Genomic DNA, 14,528 nt, shown 5'->3' on the forward strand with positions numbered 1-14,528 from the left:
TTAGGACACAGGACCGACTCATCACACTTGCCAAGGTCGTTTATCCGATCCCAATCCGCCCAGCAATCAGCTAGCGAAATCATTACGAAGAGCTCACCGGACGCCATTCCACACACGTGATCCGGACACAGGGAGCGAGGCCTGTGCTGCCGGTTTCAACCAATCAAAATATAACACTAGAAAATGGCCTGCGCATGCAGCCTCAAAAAAGGTCAAAGGTTGTACTAATATTCGTCAAATCTCCTTCCAAGTGATCTACTAGAATGGTACTAGAAAATTGTACAAGCAATGAACCTGTGATCATCGCTACAGCCAGGCACACTTGAATGCCTGCCACAATGGTATCACTGCAGGCCATGTTTTCCTGGGCCATGTTTTGTCCTGGCTGGCAGTCTAGCACACTGGCACTTGTTCAGAATCCAGACCAGCCCGTTGGCTTCAGTTTCAAGGAAACACTGTCATACAGGTTGTCTACATTACCATCCCCAAGCTGCTGTACACTGCTTGCAATGTCTGCTTACTGAATGTAGGCGACGGTGCAGCCGTAGTTGAGAGGGCTCTCGTCTTCGAACTTGACCACTCGAGGGTGGTTCCGGAGGACATCCATGGCGCATTCCTTCACAGCTCCGGTGCCCATGCCATGGACCACGAAGAGCACCTGGTAAGGCCTGCACGCGTCGATCGCCATCTCAAGCTCGTAGGATACCTCGCTCACCCGCTTCCCGCGCAGATCCACCGTGTTCTTGGACGTCTGCACAACCGGGCCGAAAGAGACGCTGCCATCTTGGCTCTGGTTCGCCTCAAACCGCTGCTTCGGCGTTCGGCCCTGATAGAAAGCGAAAACCGTCAGAACATGATTGCAGCGAGCCACGACAATCAAAGATTGCCGACCATATAAGTACCCACCAATCTTCATTGGTCCCAACGTGCCTAATTAATCAAGGTACGACAGCATATGCAGAGTTAACAAAGGTTCATGCATGCACAAGCGTTTGCATTGCGTGGACCAATCTAGGTCCAGCCTGTTCTTCCATACTGCTGGTGTGCTGCATCTACCCGAACTAAAGCAGAGACCATCAATGCCAGGAATTAGAAAGCCAGAATCAATGCATCCTGCAGGCCTCAAGCTAACTTGGTTTCCCAGACTTGCTATCGCAATGTGCCACGCGTTAGACGATGAGAATACCGACAAAATCGATTAAATTGGTTGCTGGATGTGCCACATGTATCGATTAGAACCTTGTTTTTTTTCAGTCACTGCTAAATGGAAACATGTTTTATCACATAATTAAAGCCATGGCTTAGTTAAGACATCTTTAACATCCTCAACATATATGTTTGTTCTTAACGTCTTATGCAGTGCTTTATGTAAACTGCTGAAACTAGAATTGATGCGAATAGATACTATGATGAGAAGATGCAGTGTACCTTTGGTTTTACAGAAGAGGAAGTTGCTGCCTCATTTGTACCTCGTTGAACCAATTTCATCTTGCTTCTCTTAACTTGAACCTTTATCTTCCCATATTGAACCATGCAGCTCCCATCTTCTCCAAGAGTTTCAATAACAGTGGCCATAGTTCCTCCACCCAACCCTTGAATATACACCTTGTCTCCAATTTGCGGAACAAACAAGGTCTGGTTTTCATCATCACTGAAAGTTATTTCATCTGGCTGATGAGCAGCAACCACTGAAGCAGTGGCAGCTTCCGCTTTCCTCATTAGTGAATTGTATTGTTCAAGTTTTGAATTCTTCAGTTGAACTTCGAAGTTCTTGATTATTGTGTCCATCTGAGACTTCACAACCTTCAATTCTTGTTGAACCTTTTGGGTCTCTCTAGTCCTCAGAGCAGCTAATCGACTTTCAAGATCATCAGCTTCCGAGCGAATCTTCAAAGTCAGAATATACAAAGTAGGATTTCAGATGAGAATATGATGAGAATCTTTGTACATCACTGCCATGGAAAATCAAAATAATTAGACTGAATCGTTAGAGTAAAAGTACCTCATTGTACAACCCCTCAACTTGTGAAAGAACAGATGCAGCTTCATTTGCCTGAGACTCCAAAATGTTTCTTTCATCGAGGAGAGAATCATAAAGTAAACCTTGGCGTTCCTTTTGCTTATCAGGCAACAGTTTCTCAACCCATTCCTGTGCACGATCAAGCACTTTTTGATCAAAACCGATTGACTTTGCAATACTAAGTGCATTGGAATTACCAGTACTGCCCCATAAGATTCGATATGTTGGTTGCAGAGTTTTTACACAAAATTCCATTGCAGCATTCTCAAATCGGCTATCAACTGACTGGAGACGACTTAGGTCAGCATAGTGAGTTGTCACAATGGCCAGATTCACTTTACTCGCAAGATACTTCAAAATGCTGGTTGAAAGAGCTACACCTTCTGATGGATCAGTGCCACTGCCAATCTCATCAATTAGAACTAGAGAATCCTCCGATACAACTTCTACAATCTTTCGCAGGCGTGATATGTGACCACTGAATGTAGAGAGGCTGTGCTCCAGCGACTTCAATCCAAAAAATATTTTTTGTCAATAAGCTTATTGTCCCACAAGTGACTAGACTAAATTCTCAAAGGACAGAGACTACCTGGTGATCACCAATATCTGCAAGAACTTGATCGAACCATGGAATCCTAGGCCTTCCTTTGGCTGGGAAGAACATTCCAGCTTTTGACATAAGTGAGGACAGCCCCAAGGTCTTCATAGAGGCAGTTTTGCCTCCAGTGTTGGGTCCAGAGATCACAACTATCCTTGCATCCTTTTTTACCCACATGTCCAATGGAACAGGCATTTCAGATGCATCCACAGTTGAACCTTCTGCCATAAGAGACTGTTCAAGTAGCAAAGGATGCCGAATGCCCTCAATATAAACTGAATACTCACTGCTCTGATCCGATTGGCTACTGCTATAACTGTCACTGAAGCTTGGTTTGACACCATTTGTCCATAAGGCATACGACCCTCTAGCACAGGCAAGATCCAATTCCAAAACCTTCTCCATCAAATTTTTTATCTTCAGTTGGGAGTCAGCGATAGTTGAAGTTAGCAAGCCTAGTATTACCAATTCCTCTGCTCTCTCATCACCTGAGAGTTTAACTTCCCTGTTATTGAGTTCAACAGCATCCCTTGGCTCCATAAAGTAAGTTGCACCAGAGCCACTGGAACTCAGAACAATTCCACCTGGCACCAAATGCTTGTGTGAAGCTTTCACACCAACACACATCCTAGAACGGCGCTTAGTGACCACAGGACTATCAATTCCACCAGCTTGGAAAATCTTTGCAGCCGTATCTTTCAACAGAGATTCTAACATCTCGATGTTCCTCCTCCTTTCTCTGCGGATCGTTTCTAGCTTCTTGCTGGCCCGATCCAGGACCACAGAAAAAGTAGAATCAAGGCAGAACTCTATCCTTTGCGCAAGCTCTGTCAAGAAATCACAACCTTGCAGTATATCCAGAAGAGGAGAGTGCCTGCAGGAAGATGAATCAGCAGTTTTTGTCTTCCAAAAACATGAATCAAACAAATATGCAAGAACATTTGTAATCTGCAAACAGATGTGAATAGCAAAAATCGTTATTGATTTGCACAAGCTATCATAAAATGGGAAACAATACTCCCCTACGGCAAAATGGGAAACAATAAAATGGGAAACAGTACTCCCCTACGGCAAGCAACCATTGAAACCTGCTGTCATTGATCAATGCTATTAGTCTGATATTAGAAGAAACTCCTCACCTCCCGTCTTGCGTTTCCTCGGCGAGGCTCTGCAATTGATCGAACACTCCGCGCGCGGCCCGGATGCTGCGCCCGACTGCACAAATCTCTCGAACGGCAAGCAACCGCCCACCGGTCGCCGCGGCGACGACCGCGGACACGTCCTCCACGCCGGCAAAGTCCAACGGCGCCGACAAAAACACGGCCGCCGCCGTCTGCTCGATCAGCCTCTCGCTCTCCTCCCGGCTCCGCCCGACGGCGACCCGACCTTCCACGCAGGCGGCGCGGCCGGCGGCGGTGGCCGCGAAGTCGGCCAGCCGCGCGCATACTCCGCCCCATTCCAGAGCGGACTCCGTTTCTAGACGTATCTGCCTCGCCTCCGGTGTTTCCAACGAGGGGGTCGATGATGGTAAGGTTTGGGCGGACGAGGAGGCGGCGGCGGCAACTACGAGGCGCTGCAGCGGAGGACACGACTTCAGTATGAGGCGGCTGGGGAAAGAAACCGTAGAGGTGAGGGTGGTTGGGAGGAGAAGCGTAAGCTTGGCGGTGGCTGCCATGGCCGCGGGTGGCCGTGGTCCGTGGAAGCGGGAGAGCTCCACGCTTGAAGCTACGCGCCAGACCAGGCTCCCCCTTATCCCATGGAGACAGTCCCGGAGATTTGGCGTTTCCATTGCGTCTTGACGTAAAGATAGAATACGCTTTCTACTATCATGAACGAGTGCTACGTTTTCCTCCTCTTTTGCAGGGTCCTTCCCCGTTCATTTACTAGCATGGCAACAAGGATTTAATCCTATCAAGAAAACAAATATGGCAACAGCAAACTTGCACAGCTTGTTTTTTCCATATCAATAGAAAAAAAATTGCAATACAGAAGGTCCAGCAAGCCAAATGGCAACTGGGGCAAAATTCAGGCCAGTCCAATTGCAGGTTCTACTATACAACAGTGGCATAAATGGATTCAATTATGCACAGGGGTAACCTACAGAGAAACACAGCGCATACGAGAATATACGCTATGGATCAACAAGTGCAGTACTGGAGCAGCTTTGCATCCACCTGGCACACAAGAAGAAAACAAACAGTCAGTACTGAAAAACGTGAATCGTTAGCTTATCAATTCTTATGCCAGATACATGCATATGTTTGTACTTTGCAGCGTATATGCAGTGATTAAGCTAACAATCCAACATAACGTATCATTGAACCTACAATTTTATTTGGCGAGGATTTGGACACCACAGGCAGCCTTTGCATGCTTGTCTTCAGCAAATACAAGATTTCCTCTCACAAAAGTAGACAGGACCTTACCAGAAAGCTCTTTACCTAAATATGCTGAAATATTCTGCAAAGTTTGTATGAATTTCCTGTCATTGGTCCAGTATTGAAAGAATAGACAACAACTGGAATATATAAGAATATAAGATCATTTGAGGCTGGGAGCATACCCGATGTTTATGATATACAGAATGGCTGTCATCAAGTTCGAACTGTGCCTCAGGTTTCCATACTACAATGTCAGCATGGTATCCCGGCAGAATAGCTCCCTACACAAATCAACACTACACTTGGAGATGCTTTATTGTGATAAAATATATAATCAGCATTTCTTTGAGAAAGCGTGCTGCATGGTATCAATTTGCCTAGCACGACGAAAAAAAATTAAACTGAACTTTTAGCTGCCTATGTGAGATGGCGCAACATTTTCAGTACCTTGTTCTTTTGCCCTGCAAGCTTAGCTGGATTTTCACTCCACCATGCGGCTAGTTGATTCAGAGTAATGCCATACTTCTTCCCGTACGACCATGTCACAGGAAGAACAAACTGCAGGTATTTATACCAAACAGGTTACGAAGTGTGCACAACTAATCCGTAAGACATTAACTTTCAGTATTTTTAGTGCTGCAACTTTTGCTTGAAATATGATTGAATTTGCGTTGGCACTTCTGAATTCACATGTACTACTGTCCTGGAAAACCGAAACTAGGAGAAACTAACCTGCAATGATGATATACCTCCCCATGCCTTTAAAAAGTTGCCTTCTTCCATTAGTTTGAGATCAGGAGCTGATGGTGAGTGGTCTGAGCTTAACATGTCTATGTGCCCGTCCTAGTATTAATCATGCGATAGTTAGCTCGATCAGTTTACTAGAAGATGTCAAGAAGTCAGAACCAGTGTAAAGAAGTAGCATACAAGCAGAGCTTTCCAGAGATTTTCTCTGTTCATGCCATCACGTATAGGAGGAGCACATTTGAAGCGAGTATCCCCATCTGGAACTTCGTCAGCTGAAAATGCCAGGTAATGAGGACATGTTTCTACAGTCACACTTGCACCAGTGCGTTTAGCATCCTGCAAGCACAGAGATTTACAGTATGAAATCACAATACCACCATGAAAAGAAGTCAATCGATACAGTAATATGCATAAGCTTTTTCGACAACAATAGTTCCACATTTTGGAGGAGCAGGGTCTGTCGTTCATTTTGTTTACGTGCAGCTTATTTCTGGACTTGTTGAAACCAGAAATTCATATAGATCATGCAAATGTTGTGCAATGTTTTTTAATGATGTTTTTATACCTTCATAAGTTCAAGGGAAGTTTTTGCATCTGACAGATGAACGATGTGAATATGGGCTCCTTCTGACCGACCTCCTGCCTCTGTATCCTTCATCGCACGTTGCAAATCTCTAATAGCTGATTCCTCCCTAGGTTTAAGCAATTGCAAAATTTATAAAGTGAGGCCGCTTATGGTAAAGCTTATCCTTCAGACCTTTTAAGTTCTAAACCGTACTGCTCAAGAAAACAGTTGACACTTAAACTCCTAAGACTTGTCGTTTACCCATTTTTTTCCAGAGAATACCACTAAAACCAGAGGTATGTATTCCACTTCCATGATCTAAATTCCCCAAAAGAAATCAAGATACAGAAACCCAGCACTCGAGATGCACATACTAACACAATTACCATGCTGGTGGTCTAGACTTCAGATATGTCGCATAGGATCGGGGATCTAGTTCACCATCGAGTCCATCTTCATCCTCGACATCAGGTATACGTTCAGCATGGACAAGCAAAGGTCTCTGGTATTTTGCCAGTGTGACCAATCCTTCCTACGGTGTTACACCATGGAGAGAAACACATCAGAGACTCCATAGGACAAGTTTGAAAAAATTTGTGAATCTAGATTAAGGAAAATAATGAGACATACCTCGATATGAGTTGAATTTGTCATGGGAAAGTCGTTGATGCCCGAGGGACACATAAAAGACTAGAACCATGAAAAGTGAGAGCAGTCAGTTTGTGTGTACATGTGTAGGCTATAAGGAGGAAAAGAAGCAGGGACCTACTACTTAAATTCCTAGCAAAAAAAAAACTCCAAACGATAATGGAATATTTGCTGTGCTGTCTGATTGTATCATCCTAATGTTGCTACTGCGCATGACGGCAAAAAAAGCTTCCTTGTGGAAAACAAGGAACATGGAAAAGAATTTGAAAATGATGTCCAAAACCTCCCGAGCGCTCTGGAGGGGCGACTTGGGAGGCGACAACCACCCGCCGCCTGCCCCGACTCCGGCAGCCGCGTCGCCCCCCCCCCCCCCCCCCCCCCCCCCCGCCGCCCGGAGGACAGTCTGCCCGTGGCCGGCCGCGCCGCCGCTGGCGCCACTGGCGCGACCCCCCCCCCCCCCCCCCCCTCCTTCTCTGGTGGCCCAGCGCCGGCGGGGCTCTGTGCGCCGCCGCCGCTGGCGCGTCCACCCCGCCGCGCCCCCCCCCCCCCCCCCCCCCCCCCCCCCCCCGCTGGTGGCGCATTTTCCCGTTGGGGGCCGAACATCTGGTCATGTGGCTCCTCGGTGCCTGGCGGTCCCCGTGCTCCTGGCGGGCGGCGGTGATGGGGAAGGAACGGGGTTAGGCAAAAGCCTGAACCTGCTTGCGGGAGGCGTCATTCATCCCCTCTTTCCTCCCCCACGGCGAGTTTCCGGTGAAAACCTTGACAGTGTTGGTCGGACGATGACGGCGCCAGTGACGTCGCCCAGGCGTCGTTTTGGAAGCTCAGCGGACTCTTGGCGTACTCTTGTTGCCATCACTGCAGGGATTGTTGCTGAACGCCGCCCCCGCCGGAGAAACACCGCCCCCGGTCGTCTCCGACCGGTCAGGGTCCTCGTGGTGGTCGTCTTGGGAATGTCTTCTTCTGCGCCTGCCCTCGCTTCGATTCATACACCTCACCCGGGTTGATTAGGTCGTCGTTGTTTGGCGGATGCTTTACCGCCGTAGTTGCTCCAGGCGGATGCTTTGCCCTCGCGGTTGTGCTGGTTGGGTGGATACTTTGCCACCGTTGTTGTGTTCGGCCAGATGCTCTGCCGTCGCGACCTTTAGCATCCTTAACAAGGTCGTATCTTTTGGCAGGTTCAGGAGAGTGGCTGTGTCTAGGTCTGTGGGTTCGAGTGTGCTTCCTCTTTGTTGTTTCGCGTCGTGTGGTGATTCTTTGTGTGTTTCTTCAGTGTTTCTTTTTCTTTGGTCCTTTGTGCTCTTGTGATAGTCAAACTTTGCTCGACTTCATTGACATTGTATCTGCTTTCTTCTTAATCGAAAGGTGCTTCGGCACTCACGAAAAAAGATGTCCAAAACCTAGTGCATATGAGAATTCAGTGCTAACTGCTAGCTGAGAAACAAACCTTCAGTCCTAAAACTCCTGCATTTAGGAGGCTCTCTAGAGCACTTGGGTTGAAGGCGTTCTCTGGCACGAGACCTCCCCAGAACCCTGTATACGAGTACCATAGGAGTCAGATTTGTGGACATGCGAATCTTATGGTGCAAGAGATTCTTTTTTATTTACTTCAGAGAAGATTTCATGAAAGAGCTTGAGACACTGTCCTTCCGTTTGGAAACATGAACGAAAAAGAACTGTTAGCTTCAGCGTTTCAATCGGCCAACTTACCTACATCAACATATAGCTTATCCCGAGCTGCTTCGAGCTGAAAGTAAGGCATGTGAGGCCAGTGTTAATCATGGATAAGAGGCAGGTAGTGACTATATGTGCATTACGTCCCTGTGCAGTGATACTGCAGCTGGCAGAGAAATCTGACCTTCAGCTTGAGAGTTTCTTCAGAAACTGTTGATGGAAAGTTGTTGAGTGGCATGTCCACTAGCGTTGTTATCCCGCCTGAAACAAAAGGAATTGCACGATTATCTGTCGTGCTTGCTCTTGACTGATGACAGAGACTCAGGCCATGGTCCATAAGACTACAGGCGCACCAAAACCATGCCATAACTAGCAACTAGTTGGCTGTAAGTCTCTGAAGTGAATTTGCACCTGCAGCAGCTGCCCTTGTACCAGTGGAGAAGCCCTCCCACTCTTCACGTCCAGGCTCATCGAGATGGGCATGCCTGAATGAATAATGATCAGGAAAAATGAAAGAGTGAAAAAAAAATGGGTCATCAGAAAAGTTATAGCGAGCATCACTGTTTACCACACCATTTTGGCCATGCCTAATCTCCTATCAGTATTCAGTGAGGAAGGTTTGCTTACACGTCGATGAGTCCGGGCATGATGACCGCGTCACCGTAGTCGAGGAGCGGCCGCCGGAGCACGAAGCTCCTGTAGTCCCCGACGGCGATCGCGTTGATCAGTCCCCCTTTGACCTCCACTGCACGCATCACGCGATCACACAGGAACCATCATTTTTCTGTTTCCACTTTCACCGCAGTGACAGCATGTAACGACGATGAGGAGGAGGCGGCGAGGTCAACGCGCGAGACTCTCACCTGCGGCGGGCCCGACGCGGCCGAGCGTGACGACGCGTTCGCTGGCGATCCAGAAGTGGTCGTGCGGGAGGAGGCTGCACCCTTCGCCGCCCAAACTCTGCAACCAACAGGTTTCATCAGCCTCCATTCCCTCCACAACAGATTCGGCGAACGAACACCACCATCGGTGTCGGGAATCCCGGGGACCTTGGAGAAGGGCGCGCGGTAGAGGAGCGCGGCCGCGAGCGCCGCCACCACCGCGAGCACCGGCACGAGCCGCCCCTTCGCCGATGCCGCCATGGCTCCTCCTCCTCGCCTAAGTGCCGTCCCTTTCTGTTTTTGCTGCGTCGTCGTGGTGCGCCCCCCGTGCCTCTAGTGGCCTGGCGGCTCCTGCCGTCCTACGCTGCTGAGGTGGATGAGCGGCCGCCAGTTGGATCCGTGGGCGCGGAGCACCGACCCCGTGAGGAAGGAGATTCGTGTGGGGCCGGGCTGTCGGTGAGGTCAGGTCTACTGGACCGGGTGCCGGGGCACGAGGCCGTGGGCCAAGTTGGCCTTGTCACGTTGTGGGGTGGGGGGGATCCGCGATCCAAGTGGATTGAACCTTTGGGAATCTCTATTCCTTTTCGTGCTCACAAAAATCCGAGATTCCTTTTATTTGTGGTACCAAACAATGCGAGATTCTTTATTTAGTCCGTGCGGAGCGGGTGGTTGGGCGAATGTGAGTGTGACGCGGCTTTCGACTTTGGAGGGTCACGATTGGCTGCTCCGCCTCCCAAACGCCACTGGGTGGAGAAAAATGTTTTTCTTTTCACGGGAGATAAATTGTTAGTTTGTTACGCGCGGAACTTACCGCATACTAGGCAAGAAACACTCCGTAAGTCAAAATTGTGACGTGAGCGCCCGAGGAAGATCCGAGTCCTGCCGGTCGCTTTACAGGGATGTTTGATAGCTAAACTTAGCAGGATCAGGGATGTTTGATAGCTAAACTTAGCAGGATCACATCGAACGTTCTGATGCTAATTAGAAGAATTAAATATAAACTAATTATAAAACTAATTGCAGAACCCCTGGGCTAATTCCCGAGACGAACCTATTAAACTTAATTAATCCATCATTAGCAAATGGTTACTGTAGCAACATATTATCAAATCATGGACTAATTAGGCACCACATTATCAAATTATGGACTAATTAAGCTTAATAGATTTATCTCACGAATTAGTCTCCATCCTAATTAGACTATATTTAATACTTCTAATAACATCTAAATATCCAATGTGACATGGTTTAGTCACCAAATATCCGATGTGCGCTACCCGCCTGCTGCACCGCTTGTTTTCCTGCAGATTCTGTCACACGAGTCACGAGGGAAGCTAGATTCCACCTACTCTTTCACATGACACTATCACACGAGACACAACAAGGGCATGGCCGATCACCAAGAGCACTGTCATAAAGCCTGGTGTTATGTGAAAACATAACTGACCGCATGTTGGTTAGTGAAAGGCAGTGTCACCCCTATTCAATTTAAGGGAAAAAAAACACAATGGATGGCTGCTCGTGTTGCAGGTAGTAACTTTCATTTGTCTGACCACTTTGCAATTTATAAGAAAGAAAAAAAAGATACACAAGAGATGGCTAGCTGCACGTGTTCCAGCAAAACTTGCGCATCATGCGTATTATATTATTATATTTACATGAAACACGCCATCATTTGTGTTCTTTGAAAATTGCACCACGCACACTTTGGCATTGAGTTAGTCGAGAAATAAGGAAATGATGCCATCCAACACAGAGAAACCGCATACTTAGAATCGAATACTATAAGAATTACTCTTTCTAAATTTAACCTCGGGTAAAGAGGAAACCTCCTGAAGAAGTGACAAGTGCATGGTCAATTGGCATATCAAAATTTTAGGATTAGCTGTATACTCAGTCAAAAGAAAAACTTCTGTAAATGACTCGTAGCACAATAATGTTCCCTTAAAAGGATCGTGCCAGTTTTTATGTGCAATCAAACTAAAAGTAAACTTTGGTTGCTATATTTTCGCTTAAACATTTGGAAATGTAAGACTTTATTTCAAAAATCATCTCTAGCACTAAATTTCAAAATATGCTCTTGTATAAATTATTTTTTTTATAAATTATTAATTAAACAGCTTAGCAAAATGTTCTTTGTTTGGATTTGGAAGGAGCAGCAACCCAAAGAAGTAGCAATTATGCGTACAAGTTTCGTCTCAAAAAATACTGTACCAAGTTATCATGCTCATGCCATCTTTTAGAGTTAGGATTTGAATAATTGAAAGACCATGCTTACCAAAAAGACCTCACGAGACCGTCTCGAATCCTGATGCAAAATTGCCTTAAAGCAAGGGGTGTCCTAGTATAAAACGATTGTCGAGGGACCTGTCGGAGAATTTCCTTGGCCCTTCCTCCCCAATTTGCTCCGCGCCGACCACGAACCGAACAGCGCGCCGCCGCCGCCGCTCCCTCTCCACCTCCATTTCCTCCCCCTCTCTCCTCGCCTCCCTCCTTTACCGGAGCCACCAGAAGCGTCCTCGGCAGCCGCCGCAGTCTCGCTGCCGTTCGCTTCGCCGACCGATCCGGCCGTGCGGGACGCGGGAGGGTTTGGCGCCGGAGGCAGGCAAGGGCGGACGGGATGTTCTCCGGCGACTGGACGCCGCCGTGCGGCAGCTGCTGCACCAAGAAGTACGCGAGCCTCGTGCAGATCCCATGTCAGTGTCCGGGTCCATCTTTGCCCGCAAAATAATTGATTTGGTTCGTTTATTCGAAACTAACGGTATCATTTTCCCCCTTTCTGACATTTGGTTTTGGCGCAATTGGGCGTTGGTTTGCAGGGAGGGTGTTCTGCAAGAAGGGGTGCAACGCGGACGGCGACACCTGGGAAGAATGTGAGTATGCTTACTATGGAATGCCTATTGCTGTTGTGTGATCCCCAGGTTTTCAGTTGCTCTTGAAGCTAAATTGCTTGGTTTCAGACTTGCTTATTCAGGTGATCAGGTCCCTTTCAATTGTTGATCCATAGCAGTAGGTTAGGTATGCATTGTCTTCGTGTCCTGTCTGTCTGCCTCTTCTATTAGGATCAATAGAGTTGGCTAATTAAGATTACACGTATATGCTCGTATTCATGAAAATTGGTTCAGAGTCTACTGGTACACTGTAATCGTTACCCCTCATCAAGTCATTATGCACACAGTACACTCACAATGGTAAATGGACTGATGGAAGATGTCGTTTGTATAGCATAGTGGGGTTTTCATGTTGGTATTACTGGTATTTGGTGGATGTACAGTGGATTATTTTGTCGACCTATGGCCTTGTTCAGTACATTGATTGTTCTAAGAGTTTGATTTCTGTCACTAAATCAAGATGTTGTGGTTCAGGACAGCAATATTCTTCCTGTGTCAAATCATATATATAGGACCAAAATAGGATAGTTTCTTATCAACAATGTATTTGTAGCGTGTGAGATAACTTACTTCGCTGTAAAATCCTCAGGCATAGGAAAATGTACTGAAATCTGCTACAAGGATCCAGTGTTGGAAGATCGGCAGTGGAGTGCTTACATTGATCGATCTCCAGGGCAGGATAGTTACTCTTTGGTGAGTAACATTTTGCTGCCTTACTGATTTGATCTGGTTACTACATCGTGTAGAAGTTATGCAAATAAACCATTTACCACCTATTCTAGTTATTGTTGCCCTTCTGCTACATTTCTAATTTTGTATTTGTTCTCTTTATCTAGCAATGTGCACTTTACAGAATCATGTTCAGACAACTGCATGGTTAGGAAGAAAATATACATGATGCCATTTTGAACTACTTAGAGGTGTTCTTTTGGCCTAACATTCACTTTTAATATCAGATTGTTGTTTGATCTGCATAGAAAGCAGGGCACCAAAGGCATTTTTTTTATATGAAGCATATAACTTTGTTGGCTTTCTTTTAATAAGATGAAGCAAACTTTGTTATGCTAGACGGATACAACCACTAGGATTGATATGTCTGGTGTTTATAGCTGTGCTTTCTGACAAATTCGGTTTCCCCTGTAGGAGTGCTTCAATGCTTGTGTGTCTGGCTGTGGATTCAGGGTACATACTAAATATCCAAGAGCACCATATCTTTTTTTTTTTGCTTGCTGCTTCTTGGTTTGTGTATCGATTACTATTATGCCCATCGGAAACCTAAGCAGTCATCTGGTGCCGTCGCATTGCAGTTTGAGGTCCCAACAGAGAAGGTTGAAGAGATCAAGCCCAACAGGCCATCCAAGCCGTCGCCACCTCCACCTCCTGAAGTGAAGCGAACTACGAGTCCACCAGATTCCACTGGGGAGAGCCGTGAAGACGTGCCATGCACATCGGCGTAGTTTCACACGCCTCCAAATTTTGTAAAACCGATGCAGTTCTTCTTGCCCTGTTCTTCCTGACCCGTCCTCTTGTCGTTCTGAAGAACGTACGGGAAAATTATCATAGCTAGTGGTAATTGCTAAATTAGAGCGGGACAAATTATAGCACTGGCAGTGAAAGATTGATGGGGAGACGAGGAATGCAGCGATGTACCATTGTGTTCAACTAACGGAGTTTTGTGCTAAATGCATGGCACTGTGTTCAATTTTCTTCATTAAGAGCCTGCTTGGTTGGATACCAACTTTTACCAAGCTAAACCATGGCAAGCCAATATCAGGACTTGTCAAAATCAAGGCCTGCAAATATTAGAGAAGAAAATCTTGTTATTTACTTGGTTTGGTGCCAAAATATGGCAACCAATATTTTCCTCCATGTGAGCTTCAGTTCCGTCGATGGCCCTTCAATAATCAATATGTATACAGGCAGGCCCAAATGCAATGGGAGTGCGGCCCAAAACTGCTTCCTATATGCCCGTGGGCCGTGTCTGCCGGAGGGAAGCAAAAGCTCCACATCCCGCCGAGTCCGAGTGCACGCGCCATTCATGCATGTCCTAACGTACCTACTCCGTAGAGATCCGTCGGGATTGTTGCCCCAAAAAATTCGAGACCAAAACAGACGAGAGAGGAGGG

General features: G+C 46.8%; 2 protein-coding genes across 3 annotated transcripts; one reads left to right on the forward strand and one right to left on the reverse strand.

Annotated features, from left to right (window-relative positions):
- Positions 1 to 184: 184 nt before the first annotated feature.
- Positions 185 to 9,840, reverse strand: LOC117847997 (uncharacterized). The gene is made up of 21 exons (XM_072292254.1): positions 9,680 to 9,840; positions 9,494 to 9,590; positions 9,258 to 9,375; positions 9,042 to 9,115; positions 8,815 to 8,891; positions 8,667 to 8,703; positions 8,404 to 8,489; positions 6,942 to 7,001; positions 6,698 to 6,843; positions 6,312 to 6,438; positions 5,927 to 6,082; positions 5,732 to 5,842; positions 5,447 to 5,557; positions 5,182 to 5,280; positions 4,952 to 5,078; positions 4,773 to 4,792; positions 3,758 to 4,485; positions 2,610 to 3,492; positions 2,003 to 2,527; positions 1,429 to 1,887; positions 185 to 826 (listed from the first exon to the last, which is right to left on the reverse strand). The coding sequence occupies exons 1-21, from the start codon at positions 9,770 to 9,772 to the stop codon at positions 518 to 520; spliced, it is 4,443 nt and encodes a 1,480-aa protein (XP_072148355.1). The 5' UTR covers positions 9,773 to 9,840; the 3' UTR covers positions 185 to 517.
- Positions 9,841 to 11,888: 2,048 nt separating this feature from the next.
- On the forward strand, positions 11,889 to 14,113 carry LOC117847354 (uncharacterized). Of its 2 annotated transcripts, XM_034728544.2 has the most exons (5): positions 11,889 to 12,207; positions 12,331 to 12,384; positions 12,992 to 13,095; positions 13,546 to 13,584; positions 13,710 to 14,113. In XM_034728544.2, the coding sequence occupies exons 1-5, from the start codon at positions 12,132 to 12,134 to the stop codon at positions 13,857 to 13,859; spliced, it is 423 nt and encodes a 140-aa protein (XP_034584435.1). In that variant the 5' UTR covers positions 11,889 to 12,131; the 3' UTR covers positions 13,860 to 14,113. The 2 variants fall into 2 exon arrangements, with proteins under 2 accessions (XP_034584435.1, XP_034584436.1); XM_034728545.2 differs by lacking the exon at positions 13,546 to 13,584.
- The last annotated feature ends 415 nt before the right edge of the window (positions 14,114 to 14,528 follow it).

Source organism: Setaria viridis, chromosome 3 (genome assembly GCF_005286985.2).
Source record: "Setaria viridis chromosome 3, Setaria_viridis_v4.0, whole genome shotgun sequence".
Classification (NCBI taxonomy): Eukaryota; Viridiplantae; Streptophyta; class Magnoliopsida; order Poales; family Poaceae; genus Setaria; species Setaria viridis.